This window comes from Salvia splendens, chromosome 8, assembly GCF_004379255.2.
Source record: "Salvia splendens isolate huo1 chromosome 8, SspV2, whole genome shotgun sequence".
In the NCBI taxonomy this organism is placed as follows: Eukaryota; Viridiplantae; Streptophyta; class Magnoliopsida; order Lamiales; family Lamiaceae; genus Salvia; species Salvia splendens.
In genome coordinates, this window is record NC_056039.1 from 7,290,605 (window position 1) to 7,316,727 (window position 26,123).

The 26,123-nt window shown below is 34.9% G+C and overlaps 3 protein-coding genes, 1 non-coding gene and 1 pseudogene across 4 annotated transcripts; 4 read left to right on the top strand and 1 right to left on the bottom strand.

The window, feature by feature from the left end:
• The first annotated feature begins 1,586 nt into the window (after positions 1 to 1,586).
• On the top strand, positions 1,587 to 2,941 carry LOC121745676 (probable indole-3-pyruvate monooxygenase YUCCA10). Its single transcript, XM_042139652.1, has 4 exons — positions 1,587 to 2,192; positions 2,282 to 2,515; positions 2,585 to 2,704; positions 2,780 to 2,941. Exons 1-4 carry the CDS (start codon positions 1,587 to 1,589, stop codon positions 2,939 to 2,941), a joined length of 1,122 nt encoding a protein of 373 aa, XP_041995586.1.
• A 2,903-nt stretch (positions 2,942 to 5,844) lies between these two features.
• LOC121745677 (zinc finger MYM-type protein 1-like) lies at positions 5,845 to 7,014 on the top strand. Its single transcript, XM_042139653.1, has 2 exons — positions 5,845 to 5,952; positions 6,130 to 7,014. Exons 1-2 carry the CDS (start codon positions 5,845 to 5,847, stop codon positions 7,012 to 7,014), a joined length of 993 nt encoding a protein of 330 aa, XP_041995587.1.
• An 899-nt stretch (positions 7,015 to 7,913) lies between these two features.
• LOC121745678 lies at positions 7,914 to 15,546 on the top strand (annotated as a pseudogene).
• Positions 15,547 to 16,517: 971 nt separating this feature from the next.
• TRNAP-AGG lies at positions 16,518 to 16,589 on the bottom strand. Its single transcript has one exon. It is a non-coding gene; the product is annotated as a tRNA-Pro (tRNA).
• A 100-nt stretch (positions 16,590 to 16,689) lies between these two features.
• On the top strand, positions 16,690 to 21,395 carry LOC121744021. The gene is made up of 8 exons (XM_042137454.1): positions 16,690 to 16,845; positions 17,226 to 17,553; positions 17,827 to 19,970; positions 20,067 to 20,336; positions 20,416 to 20,496; positions 20,693 to 20,801; positions 20,921 to 20,987; positions 21,145 to 21,395. Exons 2-8 carry the CDS (start codon positions 17,250 to 17,252, stop codon positions 21,182 to 21,184), a joined length of 3,015 nt encoding a protein of 1,004 aa, XP_041993388.1. The 5' UTR covers positions 16,690 to 16,845; positions 17,226 to 17,249; the 3' UTR covers positions 21,185 to 21,395.
• The last annotated feature ends 4,728 nt before the right edge of the window (positions 21,396 to 26,123 follow it).

A 26,123-nucleotide genomic window follows, 5' to 3' on the forward strand; every position in this document is an offset into this window, starting at 1 on the left:
ACACGTTTGACTTGTCTTCAAGATTGGTCTTTTCAAACAAAAACACATAGAACTTTGATGATTGATGAAGTTATGCAGGTTGCATATTACAAATTACAAATTCTACTTGAGAAGTCAATGAGGAAGTGAGTAATAAGCTTATATATGGCACATATTTATAGTCAAAATATATAAAGAATCTTTTTCAATCATTTTTAGTACGTTTCTAATGATGCGGTGGTTACAAATTAGTGTAACGCTAATTCCATTAAATATGTAATATACGAATTTGTGGACTAAACAATGTTTGACTTTATTCCATTAATTAATAATAAATTATACTACTACTATACTATACTATACAACTCATCTGATCAGTGTAACAGTAACAACTAATTCCAATACCTATTTATTATATATTTATAATATTATTAATTGTAACCGTTCAGCGGCGTTTATTATGATTAAATTACACAGCACTTATTATATTACTCCTTAATTAGTGTAACCATTTATACATTGCTTATAATGATAATAAATAAATATAAATATGATAATAAGTCAAACATATGAAGAAACTATATTGCGTATAACATTCACAAATTTATACTTAAAATAATTATGCCAGTTACAAATGTTAGGCTGAATTTATTTTAAAACTCCCGCACCATATTGTTTAGCCAAAATAATTTTAAGAAATGCCTAAAAATAGTGACAGTTACGAAAATTAAATGGGTTAAAAATGAAATGCCATTTAATATTTTTTCTTAATTGCATTTACATCCTTTACATAAAATAGCTATTCAAAAGAAATGCCTAAAAATAGTGACAGTTACGGAAATTAAATGGGTTAAAAATGAAAGGCCATTTAATAATTTTTCTTAATTGCATTTACATTCTTTACATAAAATAGCTATTCAAAATGTCCCAAAACTCAACTTTTATATATGTATAGATATCATTCTATCAAAAGCAAAATTCAATATCGTTATTATTAAAGACTAATACTCCCTCCTTCTCATTTCAAGTGATTGACTGCTTTTCGGTACATGTCTGAGAAAAATGTTAATAAATAATTAAAATATAGAGAAAATAAAGTAAAAGATAGAACAATGTAGATGGAGCTTTCTTTTATATTATTCTCTTTTTTATTTACCTTTCTCTCTACTTTAATTATTTATTATCATGTTAATAAAATAAAGGCAAAAAAAATTCACTTGAGTTGGGACGAAGGGGTATTATTTTCTTAAAAAACATCGTTCCATCAAAATCACTTAAAACACAATATCATTTTCAATTCGCTTGATATCATTAAAACATCATTTCCCATCGTCAGAATATCATCATTTATATGCAACACTATCAATTTTCAATTTTTGATATAATACGTGAGTAATTAGATTCCGTCACTATAAAATTATCCCAATTAAATGAAGATAAAAACGAATAAAATAATAACTACACTTTATAATTAGTGGGAATCCACTAACCTATTACTCCTACTAATCACCAAAACGTCCCAACTCATTTTCTCTTCGCCTATAAAAGGTGGAAAACTACACACATATCTCACTCACTCCAAACAACAAAAATACATAAACCCATAAATGGAGAAGGCAACAGTGACCATCGTGGGCGCCGGCCCCTCCGGCATGGCGACGGCGGCGTACCTCCACAGCCTCTCCATCCCATACATCCTTCTCGAGAGAGAAGACTGCTACGCCTCTCTATGGCAAAAACACACCTACGACCGCGTCCACCTGCATCTCCCGAAGCAACTATGCACCCTCCCCCTCATGCCCATGCCCTCCCACTACCCCACCTACGTCCCTCGCCGCCTCTTCCTCGACTACCTTAACGACTACGTCACCCGCTTCCACATCCGCCCCGTCTACCGTAGGTCAGTCGAGGCAGCCGCGTACGACGATGGGGAGTGGAAGATCGAGGCCAAAAACCTCGATTCCGGAAAAGTGGAGGAGTATCGCTCCAGGTTTCTGGTCGTGGCCACCGGAATATCGACCGATCCGAGCATTCCTGAGATGGAGGGGCTGGGGAGCTTCACTGGGGAGGTTCTGCATTCCACCGAATATAAGAACGGCGGCAGGTTCGGAGGGAAAAAGGTGTTGGTCGTCGGAAGTGGGAATTCCGGTATGGAGATCGCGGTTGATCTTGCTGACGGTGGCGCAACAACCTCCATTGTCGTCCGGAGCCCGGTAAAACTCTTCTGATAGTAATTTATGTTGAAGATAATTAGTTTAATAAGAGTACTTATGGTAGATGTTGAATTTGTGGGTCCGTGTAGGTTCACGTAGTGTCAAGGAGAATATCTGCTATGGCAATTGCTCTGATAACGTATACATCAGTGAAATGGGCTGACATATTTGCAACGATGATGAGCAGGATTGTGTTTGGAGACTTATCCAAATATGGAATTCAGAGGCCTAAAAAGGGGCCCTATGCTCTCAAGGATGAAATTGGGAAATACCCTGTTATTGATGCTGGTGTTGTGGATAAGATTAAATCTGGGGAGATTAAGGTTTGTTAGCCGATTCATGATTCTAGTAGTAACATTTATGATTAATGCTAATGGTTATGGTTAATGCAGGTGTTGCCTGCGATTAGTGGTATAAAGGGGAAGTGTGTGATATTTGAGAATGAAGAGGAATGTTCATACGATGTGCTCATCTTTTGCACAGGCTTCAACAGATCAACCAAGTGGCTACAGGTTTACTATTATTCAGAATAACCCTCTTGTATTCCATTTCATTAATTCACAAATTGTATTTGTTTAAATGTGCAGGAAGATTATTTATTGAATGAGGATGGACTTGCAAAGATCGCTTATCCAAACAACTGGAAGGGTACAAATGGGCTTTATTGTGCTGGGCTGGCCCGTATGGGATTATATGGAGCTGCTATTGATGCCCAAAAGATAGCCCACCACATCAAATCCCAGATTTGATCATTTTGATTTTTGAAACAAACAACCTTTAAACTTATCTATATCATTGGAATGAAGAGAAGAACCAGATCCTCCAACAAAATAATCAAGCCTACAATTAGAGCTATATTAATAAAGGAAGAATGCAATCCAATACAATTTATTCCTTTTGTTTATTAGTATATTTTCCGCATTTTAATTCTACAAATGGTCCATGAACTTTGTTGTATGGATCATTTGGAAAACAATCATTTGCATTTCACCCATTTCAAATACTTTTGCATATTTTTAAACTTTTTTTTACTAAGATACTTCCGAGCCATGAATGGTATTTTGGTACATTTCCACCTAAATAAATAACGAACAAGGTATTTGGAGTAGTAAATATCATAATAAATACTTGTAGTATAAAATCAATATTGCATATATTATTATGCATTTCACCTTATATCATATACTAGTACTAGTATAATTTAACTATTATTAATAACTAATACTATTAACAATAAAATTCTTTTTGTACACAATCCTGGTGTGAATAAGTAAATATACTAGTACTACATAACAAAGAAATTAATTGAAATTTACCTTTATTTGTTAAATTAATTTAGCATATTCATAAAGTGTTGTAAATGATGATAATTTGCTTGGAATTAATAAATACTCCCCGTAATATTGATGCCTATTACTTTATCTAATTTTAATATTTATTTCATTGATTGTAAAAACTTGATTTGAGAATGACAGATTTTTTATCTCCACATATCATACAACTCATATAAGTACTTTTTGAGAAATATAGAGTTTTTTTATCTCCACATATCATATAACTCATATAAGTACTTTTTGAGAATGATAGATTTTTCATCTCCGCATATCATATAACTCATATAAGTATGTGTGCATATTTGGTAAAAAAGTAAAAATGAAAAAATATAGTACTAATATTTATTTAAGTCTTCCTTTAGAAACCATCGCCCTCTTCCCTCTTAGAAAAAGAATAGTAGTACTTATTTATTTTCTTTGTTTTGCAGGTTCAATACATTTTATCATAATCGATACGTGTCATAATATTCTAACAATAAGATATTACTCCCTCCGTCCGTTATTAAGAGTCCCATTTTTTAGTGACACGAGTTTTAAGATATGTTAAGAAAAGTGAGTGGAAAAAAGTTAGTGAAATATGAGTCTCACTTGTATATATTAGTTTTAAATGAAATGTGAGTGAGATGAGTTAGTGGAAGGTGAGACTTATTACCATTTGTGATAAAAGTGAACCGGAACTCCTATTTGCGAACGGACTATAATGGAAAAACGGACTCCTATTCGCAGACGGAGGAAGTATATGTTTTAGATAATCAAATACGTGAATAAAGACTAAAAATAGGAACCAAAATATAAAGGAATTAACATCCATCGGAAGACTTAGGACATAGCACATAAGGAATGTGATCAAATGCAAACTCTAAATATTGTACCAACTCCAAACTATGATCTGAACCATTAAAAAATGTCAACAGATAATAAAATAGTAGCAACAGAAATGTCAACACAGTATCAATGGTTGATGTTGTGTTGATATTGTGTTGACATTTTTTGTTGCTACTATTTTGTCATCTGCTGATATTTTTTAACGATCCAGATCATAGTTTGAAGTTTGTACAATATATGAATTTGCATTTTATGACTACCCTATCACATAAGGTACGCAATCACGATTAAATACCAATTAAAGAACAACAACCACCTTAAATCAAAATAAAACACATTTAAACACCCTCCATTAATATCCACACAATTAAGACAAAACATCCATCTCAATAAACAGAATATTGTTTGTATACAGGGGCGGACACACGTACAAAGAGGGTAGGGCTGGAGAGCCCTTACCCAATTTTTTTTTTGTTTTTTATTTTCTACTTTCAAAATTTTTAAAATTTTAAAAAATTATGTTAAGCCCTTACCAAAATAGTGCTATTGAAGAACAAATTATTTTGGATGCATAACTGTATGGAGCTGAAAATTAAAGAAAGGAAAAGTTAAAATCTATGGAGGAAATATAACAATGGCGTGGAGAAGCATAAGGAAGAAGAGGATTTTTATATATAAATTAATACTATAAAAGTAAAAGTCACATGGACCCACTTTAAATGCTTTGACAGGTCGTAACTTATAAAAAAGATGTACTCAAAAAGTGTGGTTACTTTTTAAACTTGAACACGTTTTTATTATTAAATTATAGTAAAATGAGTTTACATTTTAATTGGCCAACACCCCACACGTTTTTAAAATTTTAAAAAATAAAAAGAACAGAAGGGTTTCATTTTGAAGGTTACAGAGGCGGCGATACAGAAATAACAACATTTTGTGAAATTGGGGTTCAAGTCTTTCAAACTTTAGAGAAATTAATATTCAAATTCTTCACAAATTGTGAGGTAAGGAGTTTATTAAAGTTGTTAATTTTATACTCCCTCCGTCCCACACTACTCGCACGTTTCATTTTCGGCACGAAGATTAAGGAATGAGTGTATAGCAAAGTCAAATATTACGGCTGTAGGTGAAAATTTTTACTAAAAATGGAAATAGTGCAAATAACTTGGGACGCTCAGAAAGGAAATAAGTGAAAGTAGTCCGGGACGGAGGGAGTATTATATTTCTTGTTTTTGTAAAATTTTGATAGAATAGTTGCAAGCTAAAAAAGTTATAACCATGGTTAGTTGCAAGCTAATATTTGTGATTGTCGTATAGAATACGGTTTATATTAGTGACTGTTGATAGCATCTTTATATCTTATGGTGTTATGTATATAAACTAATATTGTACTTCTCTCGTTATTGCTTAGATTGACCGTAGAGGATGGAATGCTTCTTTAAAAAAAAGCGTCGGGATGAATTTTCTTCTCCAAGTGAACCCATGTTGAAGCAATGGAAAATCAGCCCCGAAGAGAAGTTGGGGTGAACTTGAACGATATTGTTGGTGATCCAGGAAAACGCAAGCCAATTGAAGAGTTCGATGTTTCAATTCGAGATAGAGTATGAAGAGAGTACTTGAATATGGGCCCTTGTCAACCAATTGGACATAAGTATGAAAAAAAGAAATATGGTAATCAAGAAAGAAGTTTTCAAGATATTTGGTTTAAAAGGTATACATGGTTAGAGTATAATGTATCAAAGGATGCAACTTTTTGCTTTTTGTGCTACCTTTTCAAGAAATCAGATAAAGGGGGTCGACAATCAGATGATGCTTTTACAAAGACAGGTTGTAGCAACTGGAAAAATGCATTAGAAAGATTCAATTATCATGTTGGAGGCGTGAATAGTTGTCATAATAATGCTAGAATTCAGTTCGAAGCTTTTCAAGATCAAAGGAACAGTGTGGAAAGTATATTACGGTCAAATACCCGTGAGATGGAAGTTGCATATCGCATTCGGTTGACAGTCTCATTGAATGTGACTCGGTTTCTCTTAAAGCAAGGATTATCTTTTCGTGGACATGATGAGTCAAGTAGTTCTTCAAATCGAGGTAATTTTATTGAGTTGCTTCTATGGTTTAGTGGACTTAACGATGATGTATCCAAAACTTTGTTTGCAAATGCTCCTGCTAACAATCAAATGAATTCACCACGAATTCAAAAGGAATTAGCAAACGCTTGTGCTTCAGAGGTTACACTTGCCATAGTTAATGATATTGGAGATAAAGTTTTCACTCTTTTGGTTGATGAGGCTCGAGACGTTTCAATGAAGGAGCAGATGGGAGTTGTTTTAAGATATGTGAATAACGAAGGATATGTGATTGAGCAATTTATTGGAATCGTGCATGTAACTGACACTTCCTCTCATACTTTGAAATGTGCTATTGATGATTTATTGGTGAAGCATAATTTATCTCTATCTAAAGTGAGAGGGCAAGGATATGATGGAGCTTCTAATATGAGGGGTGAGTTTAATGGATTGAAATCCTTAATATTGCAAGAAAATCCATATGCCATGTATATTCATTGTTTCTCTCATCAACTCCAACTAATTATTGTTGCGGTTGCCAAGGGTATTAGAGTTGTGAAGGATGTTTTTAGCTATGTGACTATGTCTCCATGATTGTGAATATGGTCGGGGCATCTTGTAAGAGAAAAGACCAACTTAGGCAGTTGCAACATGACAAAATTAATTGAACAACTTAATGATGGAGAAGTCATAAGTGGAAGAGGTAAAAATCAAGAAACTAGTTTGGTAAGGCCTGGAGATACTCGTTGGGGCTCACATTACTTTACATTGCTTCGTCTATGCTCTATGTGGTCTTCGGTTGAGAAAGTGTTGGAAGTTGTACGTGACAATGCTACTCTCCGTGATAACAGAAGTACCACTGAAGGATTGATTGAACGCATGGATAACTATGAGTTTGTTTTCACTTTGCATTTGATGAAACATTTATTGGGAATAACCAATGAATTATCCATTGCCTTGCAAAAGAAAGATCAAAATACTCCCTCCGTCTCACACTACTCGCACCTTTCCCTTTGGGCACAGAGATTAAGGAATGAGTGATAGACAAAGTCAACAATTACGGCTGTAGGTATAAATTGTTACTAAAAATGAAAAGAGTGCAAATAACTTGGGACGCCCAGAAATGAAATAAGTGCAAGTAGTGCGGGACGAAGGGAGTATTATTCAAGCCATGTCATTGATCCAAAGTGTGAAACATCAGTTGCAAAGTTTTAGAGAGAATGGATACGAAGACATACATGATCAAGCAACAAAGTTTTGTGAATTGCATAATATTTCACAAGTTGATATGGATGAAATTATACCACGCCGTGGTTATAAGAAGTATGGAGCAGAGTTGATCACAAATTTGCATCATTATCGTGTAGAGATTTTTTATCAGGTACTATATTATTCCTATTCATGTCTTCTATATATATATGTATATATATATTTATCATAATTTATATTATTGTGATTGCAATGTCAAGGTGGTTGATTTAACTATACAAGAGATGGATAATCGATTTTCTGAAGGTAGCACCGAGTTGCTAGGATGCATATCATGTCTTGATCCAAGAAATTCTTTCTCTCGATTCAATGATGATCAAGTAATCCGTCTTGCTACTTTATATCACGAGGACTTCTCTGCAATTGATTGTTCACGGCTTCCACTTCAACTTAGTAATTTTATTGCTAATGTACGATGTGATCCTCAATTTGCTGCCTTAAGCAACTTAGGAGACGTTGCTACAGAAATGGTCAAAAGTGGTAAACATTTGGTTTTTCCGTTGGTTTATCGGATTATTGAGTTGGCATTGGTTTTACCTGTTGCTACTACTTCTGTTGAGAGAGCATTTTCTGCAATGAAGACCATCAAGACTGACTTGCGAAATCGGATGGGAGATGAGTGGATGAATGATAGTTTGATTGTGTACATTGAGAAGGACCTGTTTTCAACGATTGATAATGAAAAAATCTTGCAACGTTTTCAATCGATGAGAACACGTAGAATTCAGTTGCCATCGCTTTAGACGTAAAACCGCAACTATGACATGTTGTTTTTATTAGATATATTTTGGACTACTTCGTATTAAATATATATGCATTTTAGAATTTTTGCGGTTTTTATATTGTATAATTATATATATATATAGGGTCTTGTTAGGTTGAGATTTTTTAGCTTAATTGAGAATTGAGATGCATTTTCAGCCACTCATTTTGAAATGTCAACTGCAAGTAGATTATGTCAACTAAGGGGTATTATCGTCATTTCATTTCAATAGCCAGAATATCAAATGTCAACAACTCGTATTAAAATGTCAACAATTAAAAAAAATTTAATTTTTTTAATTTTTTTAATTTTTTTTAATTTTTTTTTAAATTTTCGCGCGATGTCAACTACTGAGACATTATGTCAACTACGATGTGTAGTCTGCACATCAAATGTCAATAGCTCTGCACATCAAATGTCAACAGCTTATAATTGACATTATATATGTGTAGTTGACATGAATTGTATATGTAGTTGACATTATATGTGTGTAGTTGACATGAATTGTATATGTAGTTGACATTACATGTGCGTAGTTGACATGAATTGTATATGTAGTTGACAAAAAAAAAAAAAAAAATTAAATAAATAAAAAAATAAAAAATCGAAAAAAAAATAAAAAAATATTTATTAAATAAAATATATGATGAAATTACAAATATGCCCTTTCACAATTAATTAATGTAAAAATATTTTCCATGTGGCAAATTCTGGACCACTCATTTAATAAAAATGAGTGGCTTATAATGCATCTCAATTCTCAATTAGGCTAAAAAATCTCAATTGATCACAACCCTATATATATATATTATGTTTGACCGTGAAAAAATATATGGTGAAGTCCAGCCCTTACAGTCAATTTTTTCTGCGTCCGCCCCTGTTTGTATGTTTGCATGACTTCATTTTTTTTATTTTAAAAAAAGATGGAAATTAAATGAATTTGGGAAGGTTTGGTCCAGACTACGAATAGTTCTAATTTTATATGGTATGAAAGTATTTATGGACTTGATATAAAAACGCGCATTATGGGAATTGAACCATTAAGTCAACACAAAGGTCAAGTGGGAGAATATAAGAACATTATATTCTTATATGACCTATGTGTTTATCGGTTTAATTATAATGATCAAGTTTATATTAAATGATAAGGATTCTAATATTAAAGACGATACCGTGATGGATCGGTTTTGATTAAAGAATTAGAATCGGATGTATTGCTAACCCTCCTCTCTTACCTCTCTTACCTATGTGTTTATCGGTTTAATTATAAGGATCAAGTTTATATTAAATGATAAGGATTCTAATATTAAAGACGATACCGTGATGGATCGGTTTTGATTAAAGAATTAGAATCGGATGTATTGCTAACCCTCCTCTCTTACCTCTAAAATAAGTGTATTATGATATTATATATCATAATTATATACAAGTATATATGAATGGTTCATTATAATATATATATGTATATGTACGAAAGGTTTTATTATATGTGTATATATGTATAATAAAGTAATGATTGTACATGTGTATTGATACGTGTGACGTGAATTCGGATTATATGGTGCAAATAAAGTTGGTTAAGTGCCAGTAAATTAGGATTAAGGAAGTGATTAATTTTTTTATTAACTTCCATAATTGAAAAGATGTGTCTATTCATTTGTTTAGCAAATTAAAGAGACACGTCCTTTTGAGGAATGCCGTGGTGATGTCTATATATACAGACACGGTCTTCATTTTTATGATATATGAAAACACATGCATGATGGTAAAATACATGCACTAAAGTTGTGTTGATTTTGCATACATATAGAAAAGGAATACACCGTACGCAAGAATACTTGTATTGCGTATTCACATATATATTTTCGGTCTTGATTCTTTCTCCATTAAAAGAATCGGTAAAGGCTTGAGGTCAAAGAGGGGATAACATCAATCATGGAGAATCCGGTCAACGTGAGGACAAACATCAAATGGTGGATTCAACCTCTACATCAAATGAAGAAAGCATGGATGGAGGTTGGTGATTTTATCTCCACTTTATAGTATAAATGCTATGGTTGAATTAATTCGAATCTAGACATAGATTTCATTATCGAAGTCATTAAAGCATTGAGATATGACTAACAGTTGGTATTAGAGTCAATCTAGATTTGGTTAATTCACCATTTATGTGATTTCAAAATCGAAATTTGAATGGTTTTGGATTTTTCTATTTTGGTTAATATGCTTTCGCTTGTGTGTTGGGTAATTGTTTTTATGAAATATTAAAACAATATTAGGATATTCTACCCATTAAAAATTTCACTAATTAAATAAAATATAACTTGTTTATCACCAAAGTGGTCTTGTTATATTGCATTTATTTATTGAAATTGATGAATGCCAATTAATTGATCATGATTATAGAGATGCTATAAATGACATAAAAGGTTGATTGATCAATTATTTTATTGTCTATATACCGGGAGATCACCCAAAGGTGGATTATTCTATATAGTTAATAAATACAAAGTGGATTAATCATTTATTCATGTGGCATTTAGTATGAACACCCAAAGGCAACATGCTTATTTGATATACGTTTAATTTTGATTAATTATTAAAGTATATATTTAGCATCGCTGAAAGTACGTGTGCTTAAGTATTACCCAAAGGTTACTTGAATGCATGTTATTTGAAGTTTTATTACTGTTCATGAATATGTGTTAAAGAACTCAAGCACAAATAGAAAAGCATGAATAAATGTTGTATCTTTACAAAATTTGTGTGCATGTGCTAACTCTGTCATTAAATTAATGGGCAAAATTATGGAGATTGCACCTAACAGATTCGGCTTACGCTGGGTGTAAAGATATTCGACCATGCCATACTAACAGAAGAGGAATCTCAACCATTATGAATGAGAACTCCGTAACTGAAAGTCTAAAATAAGATTTGGGAGCGATCAAACAGGTTGAGCCTTATGAGAATGACGATGGCAGAAAATTTAAAGTCATCTTTGCCCAAGACAGAAATGCAAGGGATCATTGAGAAAATTAAAGAGTGTTCACAATCGGTTTTGGCTGATAAGTCAATTGTAGGAAGCATAATGCATGAGCTTACTACAAAGAAGTTTGACTGGTCTCAACCAATTACGACCATGTGACAAACATGTCTAACTTGACAGTAAAGTTAACTACCTTGAGAATGGAGGTTCATGAGCAATTCTCGGCCTAATTTATCATAAACTCCCTACATGTTGAATTTAGCAAGCCCCGAGTGAATTATAACACCATTAAAGATAAATGGGACTTTAAAGGCTATGTTTGTTTAAAAGGAAGGGAGATTAAAGAAGATAAATTATCAAGCTGCGAATCTCATAGGTTTTGGAGGTGTTGGCACCAGTTAAGGAAAACTAAGTAGATAGGACAAATGGAAGGATAAATCTTTTCCCTAAGGTCCGAAAAAAGCGAATCCATAAGGGAAAGAAGTGTTTCTTTCATAAGAAAATAGAACACTTCAGGAAAGATTGTCCTAAAAGGAAGGCTTGGTTCGATAAGCAAGTTAAACATAACAGTTTGTTTACTTTAAATTGAACTTTATAGAAATGCCTAATAATACTCGATGGTTAGTTTTTTGGTTCTACAACTCATATGTCTTACATTAAACATGATTTCAGTTTGATCCAATCTATAAAAAGAGTTGAACCGTATTTGTTCATGGAAAACATGATGAACGCATTGAACAGAGGCATTGAGACTTACAGATTGATCTTAGACATCGGATGTCATATAGATCTTAAAGATTGTCTCTATGTGCCTGAATATGCTATAACTCTTGTTTCCATAAGTAGATTGAATAACTTAATTGATCTTAGACATCGGATGCCATATAGATCTTAAAGATTGTCTTTATGTGCCTGAATATGCTATAACTCTTGTTTCCATAAGTAGATTGGATAACTTAAGTTTTAATGTCAAGATTCCATAGTGTTTATCCACATCGTACCGAAATTATTACTATTATGATAACTTAAAGATTATACCACTGCCGGAGAGTTCCACCCACAGTACCAAGAAACCAGAAGGAGGCGGCTCATCAGAAGGAGGAGTCGCCATCCCCGGAGAAGAAGGCTGACTGCAGCCGAAGAGAAAATAACAGTAGTCAAGATAAGGAGTTCACGGTTTGTGAAGGAGAAACGAGCAGAAGCCGACCAATAGAGGAGAAGCTACTTCCGAAGAGGTGGCACCCTTGAGAGGCTGCGAACTCATGTTATAATGGATGAAGTGTTTGGCCGAGGGGGAGATATCAGCCACTGCCAAACGATTTAATGAGATAATTGCCAATGACGAAGACGACGCCAACGTCTGCGCAACGAGGGGGAGAGAGCTAATGTCGCCGCCACACAATGGCCGCGAAGCGTCGACTGTTGAACAATAAAAAATCGGATTGAAGGAGTAACGGGAGAATTCTCACCGTCGGGAGAGAGCAGACTTTGGATGGATGACCAAAAGTATTGTCAGAGAAGTATTCTCACCATGGAGTTCGGCAATAACTCGGTGGAGGTGGCATGGTTTGAGAGTATGTCACCGGGGGAAAAAACCCATGAAGAAACATAAAGGAGACTGATGGTTTTACGTCTTCATTTTTAGAGAAGTAAATTTGGGCCATGTGGTTATTAGGCTCAAGAAAGAAAAGAAATGAAAATAATGGACTCATAGACAAGAGCAAAAACTGTCTAGATTAGCTCCTCGACAAGAGTCAAAACTGTCTGATTTAGCTCCTCGACATGAGTCAAAACTGTCAGAACTAGCTCCTCGACAAGAGTCAAAACTGTCAGAATTAGCTACTCGACAAGAGTCAAAACTGTTAGAATTAGCTCCTAGATACGAGCTAAAACTGTCTGATGGCTCCTTGATATGAGCAAAAACTATCTAAGATGGCTCCTAGATACGAGCTAAAACTATCTAAGTTGACTCCTTGATATGAGTTAAAACTATCTAAGATGACTCCTAGATACGAGCAAAAACTATCTAAGATAGCTCCTAAATATGAGTAAAAACTGTTTAGACAAGCTCCTTGACACGAGTCAAAATTGTCGAATGAGGTCCTTGACACGGGTTAAAACCGTCAACAAAAATTGAAGAGCTCCTTGATAAGAGCCTAAACTTTCATTGAAGAAAAAATTGAAGAACTCCTTGAACGAGTTTAAACTTTCAATAACTCTTTGATACGAGTATACACTATCAATGATGAATTGAAGAAGCTCTATGATACGAGCATAAACTATCAATGGGAATTGAATAACTCTTAAATACGAGTATAAACTATATATCAAACTAAAGATCGTGCAAGTTAAGTGCCGAAAAAGTCAACACTCAACTTGAGGGGGAGTGTTGGAATAAGGAAATTAATTAATTGGAGAACAAGAAGGCAATGGATGAAGATATGGCAAGAATAAAGAAGGAAATCAATGAAGATTATGGAAAATCAAATAAAAAGGATATTAGTATAATTAGAATATATTTTCCATGTTTAGCTAGAATTAGAGTCTATATATAGTTGTGTAACCATGAAGAGAAAAAATTCAAGCATAATACAATGTAGTCTTTACAGTTCTTCCGTTTTTTACTTTCCGCAATAGTCTTTTATTTTCCGCATTTTACTTTTCAACACAGACATCATCAAACTCGTGATCGACGTCGATTACACCACCCACGTTGCTCCCATTTTTCGCATGCTCACACACTGTCAAGTGCCTCTGATCGCTCGGGCCGTGGGAGAGAGAGGGCTCATCAGCCAACTCCTCGGCCCCAAATACGGCGCATTCATCGTCAACGGCAAAACCGAGCCCGGACTGCCGCCTCTAGCTAGCATTAGACAGATTTACAAACTAGACTGCGTAAACTCCCACACCAAAATATTTGGCGTTGTGTCAAATCCAGTTGGCCATAGCAAAGGTCCCCCTCCTCCACAACCCTGGTTTCAGACACACCGGCTTCAACGGCATCTAAGTCCCCCTCTTGGTCGACGACCTTAGCGAATTCTTCCGTGTTTACTCCTGCAACGACTTTGCTGGCTTCAGCGTCGGCTTGCCTCACAAGGAGACCGCCCTCGCCTGCTGCCATGAAGTCGATCCACTAGCTCTGGTACAAGTTGGAAGCAGTATATCAATTTCATTAGTATGAGGCCTTTTGGGAAGTGTCTGTGAGTAGTGGCATTTGATTCTAATTACTTTTTTTCTTTTTAATCTTTTAAGTTGATAGGCGCGGTCAATACTATCATCCGGAGGCCCTCGGATGGGCTGCTCATAGGCTACAACACGGACTGCGAGGCCTCTATAACCGCCATTGAAGATGCGTACAGAGGTAGCAGCGTTAATGGACGTCCGCCAAATGTGTCACCTATCTCTGGGAAGCTGTTTGTCTTGATTGGAGCTGGTGGAGCCGGGAGAGCTATGGTGTTTGGAGCTAGGAGCAGAGGGGCACGCGTCGTCATCTTCAACCGCAATTTTGGTATGACAGCATGGTTTCTTGTTTATGCTTATAATGTATGAGTGCTTGACATCTTTTTCTTTGGACGTGAAGAAAGAGCAAAGGCTCTTGCTGAAGCTGTTTCTGGGGAAGCTAAGCCCTACGACGGATTCCGGCCTGAAAAGGGGATGATTCTTGCTAACTCTTCTGCTATTGGGATGGAGCCAAATGAAGACCAAACTTCCATTTCCAAGGTTTTGAAAACTCAATTCTTTTCACATATATTATATGTAGTTTGATGCAATATATATGTGTGGGTGTGACTTATAGCCTTCCCTGGCATCGTACGAGCTAGTTTTTGATGCGGTTTACACTCCACGAAACACTCGGTTATTGCAAGAGGCGGCTGAGGTTGGAGCCATAGTAGTGAGTGGGGTGGAGATGTTCATCAGACAAGCTCTTGGTCAGTTCAAACTCTTCACTCATGGATTAGGTAAACATCTCTGTTTTGGGCACTGCTTTGCTGCTTTTTCATATGATGAATTAAGTATCTATACTACCGTGTTGGTTGTTTGTTTTGGATGATTTCAATTTTCAGCACCAGAGGAATTTATGCGCAAGGTTGTGCTAGAGCATTTTTGACGGCTACTACATTCAACAACAAGAGATTTATGTAAATAAGTTGGAGCAATTCTTGCATTCTGATTGTATTTCCACTTCCTAAATTTGGCTGACATCAAAGATATGTACCATTTGCATAATCACTCATTTACAATTCGCTTATAACAAACTAAATAAGTAGAGATACTGAACCAACAAATGAAAAGAAAAAGAGTGGTTAGAATCAAATGTCTATTTCTTTCATCAGAGTTGGTCTGGTCACATTCTTTAATGATGCCATCAACAAACTTTGCATCATAAACAATAAAAAATGGGAATGGCATTCAAGTAGTTAGTCCTCATACTCAGTGACAACTGCAAAGTAGATATGTTCACTCCATTGCATCGGCTACATCATATCATAGGAAAAATCCATAACTCAAAATCTTTCCTTACTTGTGTCATATTTGCTTATGTGTCTGTTCGAGTCTTATTTGAATTTTAGAAAACTTAGCAAATGTAGAGATGTTAGTACACTTTTCTTAGCTTAGTAAGTTAAGATTTGGAGTACTAAAATTTCGATTACAATAGTCTTGATTTGTTCTAACTCTCCACATAAATTATTATATCATCATATTGGGTTTATAATATTCTATAAGTGGTCATTTGGTCTAGTGGTATGATTCTCACCTTTGGTGCGAGAGGTCCCCGAGTTTGATTCTGGGAATGCCCCTCAATTTTCTCCACTTTTTTCACACTACAATGTTTACCACCTTTGTTAATCTATAACTTGACCTTATGGTGTTATTTAATGTTTGAATCTCTTATCATTATACACAAAAAAGTAGTATTATATCTAAATTGGAAAGCACTCCACTTTTTTTTTCACACTGCAATGTTTACCACCTTTGTTAATCTATAACTTGACCTTATGGTGTTATTTCATCTCTTATCAGTAGTATACACAAAAAAGTAGTATTATATAAAAATTGGAAAGCAAAATTAAAATTTAAGGGGCATTCCGAGAATTGAACTCGGGACCTCTCGCACCCTAAGCGAGAATCATACCACTAGACCAAATGCCCTTTAGGTCCTATTGTAAGTTTAATAAATATATGTTTCCTTTAAAGAAGGGATTGTTACCGCTTTCCCCCCAAAACTTGCAGTGCACACTCTAAAGCACAATCATCTTCCCCGGTTTTTTGGCATTTCTAATTCCATCACTTCAAACTTTCCTCGACTGCTCATTTGCCACTCTCTGCTCCTCACTCTAACCCTAACTACTCTAAACCCACACACGTTCCACTGAATCATCGCTGCTATCCATTCCAAATCTTTGAGGTGAACCATTAATGTCCTTGTCGATTTTTAAATGTTTCTTTTTAATTTTTCATGCGATGATTACTAGTGCAATTCCTTTTTTCAGCCTTCACTGCGCTCCGATTTCCCGTTTGTTTGAGCATTTACTCCTTGCTCTTTTTTTCTTTTTTTTTTCTGTAACTGTACATTTTATTCTTTCATTATTTCTAGTACGGTGACGGATACTCATCTTGGCAACGATGACAATAACGGCATAATCTAAAATCCAGATTAAGAATGATTATATTTTTAAAAAGTATTGTTGAAATGTTGAAATTTATTTTGTGCACACGATTCAGTAAATTTTTCGTTGTCCATGACATCAACGGAAGGTGTTGCTAACTCTGTGTGTTTGAAAATAGGAAAAGGATAAGTTTTATGGTGGAATGTCATTGTACGAGAATACTCTCCCGTTGGAGGACACAGTCGCCCTCGACAGCCCCATTAGAGAATACGGGCTGCAGAGTATTGATATGAACACTCAGGTTTCGGATGGATGTGAATCAGCTCAACAATTGGGTGTTCAGATGAATGATTCCTTTGAGAAAGGCATAGTGCTTGATAGTGATGATGAAGGGGAGAATCGATATGAGGCTGGAAGTTCAGCGAATGAGTGCTGTGGTGCAACTGGAAGGCTTTCTGGCAGGGGTGGTGGTATAGTACTGCTGAGACGACAGCAGGCTCCAGCAGGTAAAATGCTGTTCACCTAGATATTAGAAATGAGGTGATGATTTGAAGCTACAGCATGTTCAGGAAGGAACTCAGCAATTAATTGTTGCACTAAAGAAGGCTTTACATGTTTTACTTGGAGATTCTTGCATTGGAAAAAATATTCTCTAACAAATGTTGTGTTTTTATGTGTCTCAAGCTCTGCTTGGAAGTGTAGTTGACAATTCAATTCGAATTTGCAGCATTCTCTTATGTTGGTTCTTTGATTTAACTTTGGTTCTCTCTTTGCCCCAGATTATTTCCGGAGGCTTAACAAGGTTAAGAAGCATGTGTTAGGTCGTCTTGATTCAGATATAAGTGGAAGGAGTGATGAAGAAACTGCTGCTGAGAGGATTGGTCCCGGTAATGATTATAGATTTCAAGAACATCATGTGGCTGTGGAGAGGGTCTTCGCCAGTTCATCAGAGCAAAAGCTAGTTCCAATGAAACCAGTAAATACAGAGGAAAAATTACTCAAGGTAACGTTGTCCCCAAAAGAGTCCAAGTACATGGATGTGGGGAAGGATACAAATTATGACAGTAAGCGCGCGGAGTTGAATGCATCTTCACAAGTTTCAGAGTCACGAGATAAGGCCCTGCGGTTTGTAGAAAACTACCTTTCAGTTTGTGATTTGGGCTCACAGAAACACATCCCAAGTAGAAAGACAGACATGATTAAATCACCTCCTTGTTTGAGAGTAAAAGGTGCTCAAAGCTTGGCTAGGAGACTAACTCTTGAATCAACTGCTAGCAAGTTAGCAACTTTTGACTGGGCTGATAAGCATATTGATGAGACTGAGTACGCCTCACCAAGACTGGGTGAGGATTCAGCCTTTGAATATATAGGCGACAAACCCGGTTCCATAACTGTTAATCAAGATTCTACCAATGTTAAGTTGCAAAATGAGATCTCCAATCTTCAGTCAGGAGAGAAGTTGCCTGAAAATATGTCAATTCCAAATAATTTAGATACAGTTTGGTTGAGCTCCCACGAGTCAGAAAAAGTAGGATCAAATCCTGGAATGTTCATTGCACCTGATTCCATGGAGTTGGATGAGCAGCTTGATGCTGAAATATCAAGGCAGAATGCGGAGAATGTGGATCAATTAAGGCTTACACCAGATGAGTTATGCATTGGTCTGGACACTCAAATGGCTGCTGAAGCTATGCAAGAATTAGTACATGCAAGTCCTCCAAGGGTTGATGCTTGTGTCACTCATCAAGGTTCGAACAACCCACTTTTGAACTCTTCTAATGTGTTAAATAATGAGAGTAAATCAAATGGGGCCAGTGTCAAAGTGGCTTTTGTAGATTGGATATGCAAAGAGAAACGCTCAAAAACTATGAAAAATTCTTTTTTCCGCGACAGAACTTCATGTAGGGTGGCTGCAAAACGAGATAAGAACCAGCTGAAAACTGTTTCTCGACCTCGGGTACGCAAAAGTTTGACGACCAAGAAATTGATGGCTGAGGAGCTCTTCAATGACAGTACAAAAATGACAATAAATGGAAAAACTGCAGCACCTTCGAGAATCACTCTGCAGCAAGAGGAATATGGAATTGCTGAAAAATGTAGCTTTAAAGAGTTTCAGAAACTTAATCGTGCATGTAGCAGGCGTCCAAATGAGACTGCTGATGCTATCAAGTATGACCCCCCTGCGAAAGGAAAAAAGATAAGCAGTAGCTTTCGCAAAGGTTCACAAAAAAGAGATGTAAGTCGGACCTGCCTGAAGTCAAATTCTGGTTCATCTCTTGAAGTGGTTACAGGCACTGCAAAAGACAAAGAAAACTCTTATCCGGATGTGGCTAATACAACTCTCTCATGGTCAAACCCATGGGTCTATCCAAAGGGGAAAAGAACACGTGTGTTCACACCGCACCATACAGTTAGCTTAAGAAACCAAAGTTTTGCATTTTCCTCATCTGATATTAATCTGAAAAAGCTAGCTGTAGAGGAAACAGTAGGCAGGGTGGCAAAGCTTATAGTCCAGAAGAGGCGGCAGAAAGTGTCATTAGGGAGGGAACATGCAGGAAGTTCTATAAAGTTGGCTATTGATGTAAGTTCACCTGTTACTGATAGTGCAGTTCCAGGGAGAGAAGTAAAGATTCCTGTTGAATCTGATTCCAATAAACCAGTAAAGCATAATGAAACTGCAAATGATGCCTTAGTTCACATGAAAGTAGACTTATTGTCAAAGGGGCAATCAGCCAAAAGAAAACGATTATCATTGAGCCCTCTTTCAAGATCTCCCCTAATGAAAGAGCTTACGAGATTGGGTTACCCTGATTCAATGCCTGATTTTCTGCCAAAAGATTCAAGAAGAAGAAGAGCTACAGAGAAAGTTTGTGTTTTGTTCAGCCAGAACTTGGACACAAGCAAACTTAAGCAGCAGAAAAGGGTACTTTCTACTACACAATCAACAGTCAATTGTTTATATAACCTGGTATTGTTGTTGTTATGAGTTCCATATTTACTAATATATTCATTAATACAGATTGTAACACGATTGGGATTTTCAATCGCATCATGTTCCTCTGATGCAACACATTTTGTAGCTGATAGATTTGTACGGACAAGGAATATGTTGGAAGCCATTAGTCTTGGCAAACATGTGGTGACACATTTATGGCTTGAGAGCTGCGAACAAGCTGGCTATAATGTTGACGAAAAGAGTTACATCCTCAGAGATGAGAAAAAGGAGAAAGAATTTGGTTTCAACATGCCTGTTACACTCATGCGTGCCAGTAAGCAACCACTTTTGAAGGTGATGCATCAATTACATTTTGAAAGAAGCATTACAGTGAAAATGTGTGCTTTATGAATTTTCTTCCATTGATTTACAGGGCCGCAGAGTCTTGATCACCCCAAATGTGAAACCTGGTCTAGATGTTATAAACAGCTTGGTCAAGGCAGTTCAGGGAGAGGTAAGGGCTGTCACTACAAAATTCGTCAAGTTGCTATGTTACATCCCATAAGATGGGGCATTCTAAAATCAAACGAATTATATTTAGGTCATGAACTACACAACCTAAAATTATGGGTTAGAGTGGACCAGGCAGAATATTTCTATCGTTTCTGGTGACTCAAATCTAAAATCACAGTTTTATTAATGTTCCTCAGGTGGTCCAAAGAATACTGAAAGCCAAAAAGGATCAGCTGATTCACAATGATGTATTAATCCTCTCCTCTGTAGAAGATTATACAATTTGCTTACAATATCTCCACAAAGGTACCAATCCTGGCTAAGTCTCTTTTTACCATTTTGGCTTATTTACCTTTTGATTGATGTACTTGTTCCTGGATGCTACAGCAATCACATAACATTGATCTTCAAATTTCGAAATGCAGGAGCTTCCATCTATGACTCAGAGCTTTTGCTGAATGGTATTGTAACCCAGGAACTGCAATATGAGAGGTCAGTAAAGTTAATACAGTAATATGTCCAAGAATTTGATACTCATTTTGTTTTATCAAGACATGCACTGACTTCAACTATCATGATTCAATGCATCTATAAGTTTCCATGTTGTTGTGTTGATTTTTGGTTTTCACATACTCCTTTCTTTGTACAGATATAGACTTTTCAAAGATCGGAAGGAGAATGGCCATTGATCTCTGTAATCATTAAGGGCAAATGGTGATCATGTATTATAGTAATATGTAAATGGCAATATATCCCAACTCATATGCCTGAATCCACAGGAGGATCTGATGTGTACCTCTTTTCATGCTTATTAATGGCTAGTTTTCAGTGTTCAATTTTGTGATTATTAAAAAAAAATTAACTGACTGAATTATTAATTAAGAATTTTTTTTCTCAAAATTTTAGGATTTCCCTTTTTCTTTTTAGTTTATACGGAGTGATATTTAGTTATGTTTTATGAGGTGATCTGCATTTTCCCAGTGTTTACTAAGTAGAATAACATTCAATTTATACACTGATCAATTGTTGATGGTTATTGACTTATTTCTGTACAGAGGCCAAAATCTCAAAACGATACCAATTTTTTTATTAAAATAGAAATATATTTTTTGGCGAGGGGCCTTATTTCCTGCATTACAACGACCTGATATGGTCCACCCACATGTTCTACTGCTTTATTTTATTATCATTTTTCAAATATTTAATCAAGGATATCACGCCTACTACATTATCAATTAATGTATTAATTGGCTTCAATTTGAACTTCTAAAATGATTACAAGTTTATATCAGTGATATGTACATGAGTTAATAATTGTATCCCAACATATATGAAATACAAATTAATTTATACTACTCCGAAGTAGGATAATTTAGAGAAAATTATTGTACATGAGTACTATATATAATTTTTTTCGCTTGACAATTTATTGTACATTATTATTACACTTTTCCCACCGAAGTAGGATAACTTAGACAAAATTATTTGGAGATGTACATTTTGCAGACGCCATGTTATCCGCAAAAATATTGTAGATAAAATTAGGAGTCAAATCGTCAAAAAAAAATTTGGACACGTTCAATTTCACCACTTCTAATATAGTGGTAAAACAAAAGTTTTTTAAGTTCCTAAATCGGTGGCTGAATTTAAAGTTAGTGTGTAAAATCAGAACATGACAAAAGTTGTATTTACAGATAAATACATCTAAGACTCGTTTGTTTATTATGAAAGTAATGTTGTTGGGATTATGATTTTTCAGAATATGACTATAAGGAATATAATTCTTATAAATTACGTATCTTATAAATATTAAGAATTTTTTTGGATTTTGAACTTATATGGAACAATTAAATAAAATTAAGCAATAGATATAATAATTGAATTAATTAGTTGATGTAATAATTGAAGTAAGAATTTTTGAATTAATATATTAATAATGTAATCTATAATTTTAAAATTATATTAAGATTTACTAAATAAGTTACTATCAAGAATATAATTATAATAATTTCATTAAAAATTAATAAGTTATTAATTGATACCATAATAACAATTATAATTATACGAATATTTATTAAAATTACATTAAGACTTTCTTAATTACTAGTTATTAGTTTATAGCAAAAAAATGAATAATAATTTGTATTGTTTTCATAATAATTCATAATTTAAATAATCACATTAAAATTATCTTAAAATTTTAATTAATAACATAATAAAAGAAATAATTAATAATAAACTATTAATGTTAAAACAATAGTTATAGTAATTTTTTAATATTATTACTATTATTATAATTAGGTATGAATAGTAATTTTAATATTAAAATTAATCTTAATATAGTTGTATAAAGTAATAAAAACTATGCTTCGTATAAAATAGTACAGTACTTAATTATACGAGAATCTTACATTTAGGAAAAGAATATCTAAGAAAAAGTTAGACTAAGGCTCTGTTTGGTACACGGAATTGGAATTGGAATTGAATTGGAATTAGAATTCTATGGAATTGAATTGAAAGAAACTGAATTCTAATTCAATTCCAAATCATTTGTTTGGTGAAGTGAAATAATTAATATGAAATTGAATTTGAATAATTTGTGCACACACTCTGTACACACACTATACATAAAATACACACTCACACACACTTCACACAAAATACACATACTATACACACAAAATACACACACTACACACATTTCACACACTACATAAATTTCACACATTTCACACACTTCACAAATTTCACACATTTCCCGCACTACACATATTTCACGCACTACACACACTACATACATTTCACACACAAAACACACATTTCACACACTACACAAATTTCACACATTTCACACACTTCACGCACTACACAAATTTCACACTACACAAATTTCACACATTTCCCGCATTACACACACTACACAAATTTCACACACTATCACACTTTACACATATTTTACACATTTCAAGCATCCGATTTTTGATTTTTTTTTTCAGTTTTAGATTTTTTTTCCCAATCTGAATCAAAAAAAGGAAATTTTCCAAAAGTTTAAAATGAACGAAATTTGAAATTTTGTTTTGTGAATAGTGTGTGTTTTGGGTATAGTGTGCGTAGTGTATGTATTTTTGTGTAAAATTTGTGTCGTGTGTGTATTTTGTGTGTAATGTGTGTAGTATGTGTATTTTGGGTATAGTGTATGTAGCGTGTGTATTTTGGGTATAGTGTATGTAGCGTGTGTATTTTGTGTAGTGTGTGTATAGTGTGAAATGTGTGAAATTTGTGAAATTTGTGTAGTGTGAAATGTCTGTAGCGTGTGAAATTTGTTTAGTTTGTGTAGCGTGTGAAATGTGTGTAGTGTGTGAAATGTGTAGTGTATTTAATGTTTGAAATGTGTGTAGTGTGTGAAAGTGTGTAGTGTGTGAAACGTGTGTGATGCGTAATGTGTGAAATTTGTGTAGTGTGTGAAATTTGTGTAATGCGGGAAATGTGTGAAATTTGTGTAGTGTGTGAAATGTGTGTAGTGTGTGAAATTTGTGCCGTGTGTGAAATGTGTGTAGTGTGTGAAATGTATGTAATTTGTGAAGTGTGTGAAATTTGTGTAGTGAGTGAAATTTGTGTAGTGTGTGTAGTGTGTGTAGTGTGTGAATTGCATGTAGTGTGTGTTGTGTGAAACGAGTGAAGTGTGTGTGTGTGTGTGAAATGTGTGTAGTGGGTAGTGAAGCTATCTAATTTTGACTATTTATAATTCAAATTTTCTACTTTTGATATGGAATTCAAATCATGAAATTGTAAATTTTGAAATTATAATTCAATTCCAATTATATATATTTTTGTGATACCAAACAATGGAAATGGAGTTGGAGCCTTCAATTCCAATTCTATAGCTCCAATTCCATGTTTCCGAACGCACCCTAACAGAATTTGGTAAATTTCTTTAAATGACATTTTCTGAAAACAAGGACGCAAAATCGTTTTGAATTACACAATTTAGGGCATGTTTGATAGCCCAGAAAATCAAAGAAACAAGCCCATTTACTTGTTTTTTCCATGCTTTGATACACTTTCAACTTTTGTAAGAAAGCCCGCAAAATACGTCGGCCCGACAAGGGCCCAAGAGTGTATACCAACTTATCTCTGGAAACTTATCTCCCTTTCAACCGTAGTTTATTTTCCACTCCATCAAGAAATAAAATTGCCTTCCAAAATTAGCCCTCCTTGACTTTGATGCTCACGCTCAAACTCTTTCTTCCATCTTCTTTCTCTCTTTCTCATTTGGGCAGATTCACAGCAAACATCACACGATTTCTTTTCGAACACCACACGATTTTCTCTTCCCGTCAATCCATCTTCTCTTCCTGTTTTCTCTCAGATTTTCGAACACCACACGATTGTAACAAATCAATTTCTTTTTTTTACGCGAATTTATCTCATTAAAATTGGCCTCTTGTTTTGTGCAGCCCTATTTGGAAGAATTACACACAATCGAAGGATTCTTCTTCGTTGAAGAACTCTATTTCGGTCCATTGGTGAAATTATAGCCACTGCATGTAAACCCTAATTTCATGACTTCAATTTGTGATTTCTCCAAATACAGTCCGTCCAGGCACGACATTCATTATAAAATGGTCAAACCATTATGTTTTGTATTTTCTTATTCTTTCTGGTTTTGGTTTGTTAATTGGCAGAGATTTATTTTAGCAGTACTTGGGTTTTTTGGCATGAATTGAGTTTGGGTAATTTAATTGGCAGGCATTTCCAAGTGTTGTGTTGCTTTATAATTATGAGTGAAAGTTCATTGTCCGACGAAGAAATCGTCTTGCTTATTGAAGACATACTACAAAAGCACAACACACGGACCGTGATCATTATCCGTGAATTCTTGAAACTGACTAATGGTTCTAAGTGGATTAAAAAGAACCAGGCACAGCGTTTATTTCGCCGTCTGACCCGCATACCTACCTAGGTCAATCGTCTTACTAGATTGACAGGTGTTAGTGATAGGGACTGCATAAATAATCTACGCATGGACCGAAATTGTTTCGGGAGACTATGTATTCTTCTTAGAGAAGGAGCTGGGTTGGTAGATGGATCATTTGTTAAAGTAGAGGAACAAGTGGCTTTATTTTTATGTGTTTTATCACATCACAAAAAGAACCGGGTGGTTAGTTTTGATTTTTTAAGGTCTGGTCAAACAGTTTCATACTATGTCCATGTTGTCCTCCGAGCCATCATACTGGTGCATAAAATGTTTATAGCTAAGCCAACTTTGGTACCTGACAACAGTGTTGACCCTAGGTGGAAGTGGTTTAAGGTAAATTGTCTAAGATTTACTCACATGAATCGGATTATATAGATTTTTCGTGGAAACTTGGTATGTAGTGTTTATTGATAAATATATATGTGTTAACTTGTAGGGTTGCTTAGGTGCGTTAGATGGGACATATATTAACGTCCGAGTTCCATTGGCTGATAAGCCAAGATATCGAACTAGGAAAGGGCAAATAGCCACAAATACCTTGGCAGCGTGCACGAGGGACATGTGTTTTGTATATGTTTTACCGGGTTGGGAGGGATCCGCAGGTGATGCACGTATCCTACGCGATGCAATTTCTCGTCCATTTGGTATTA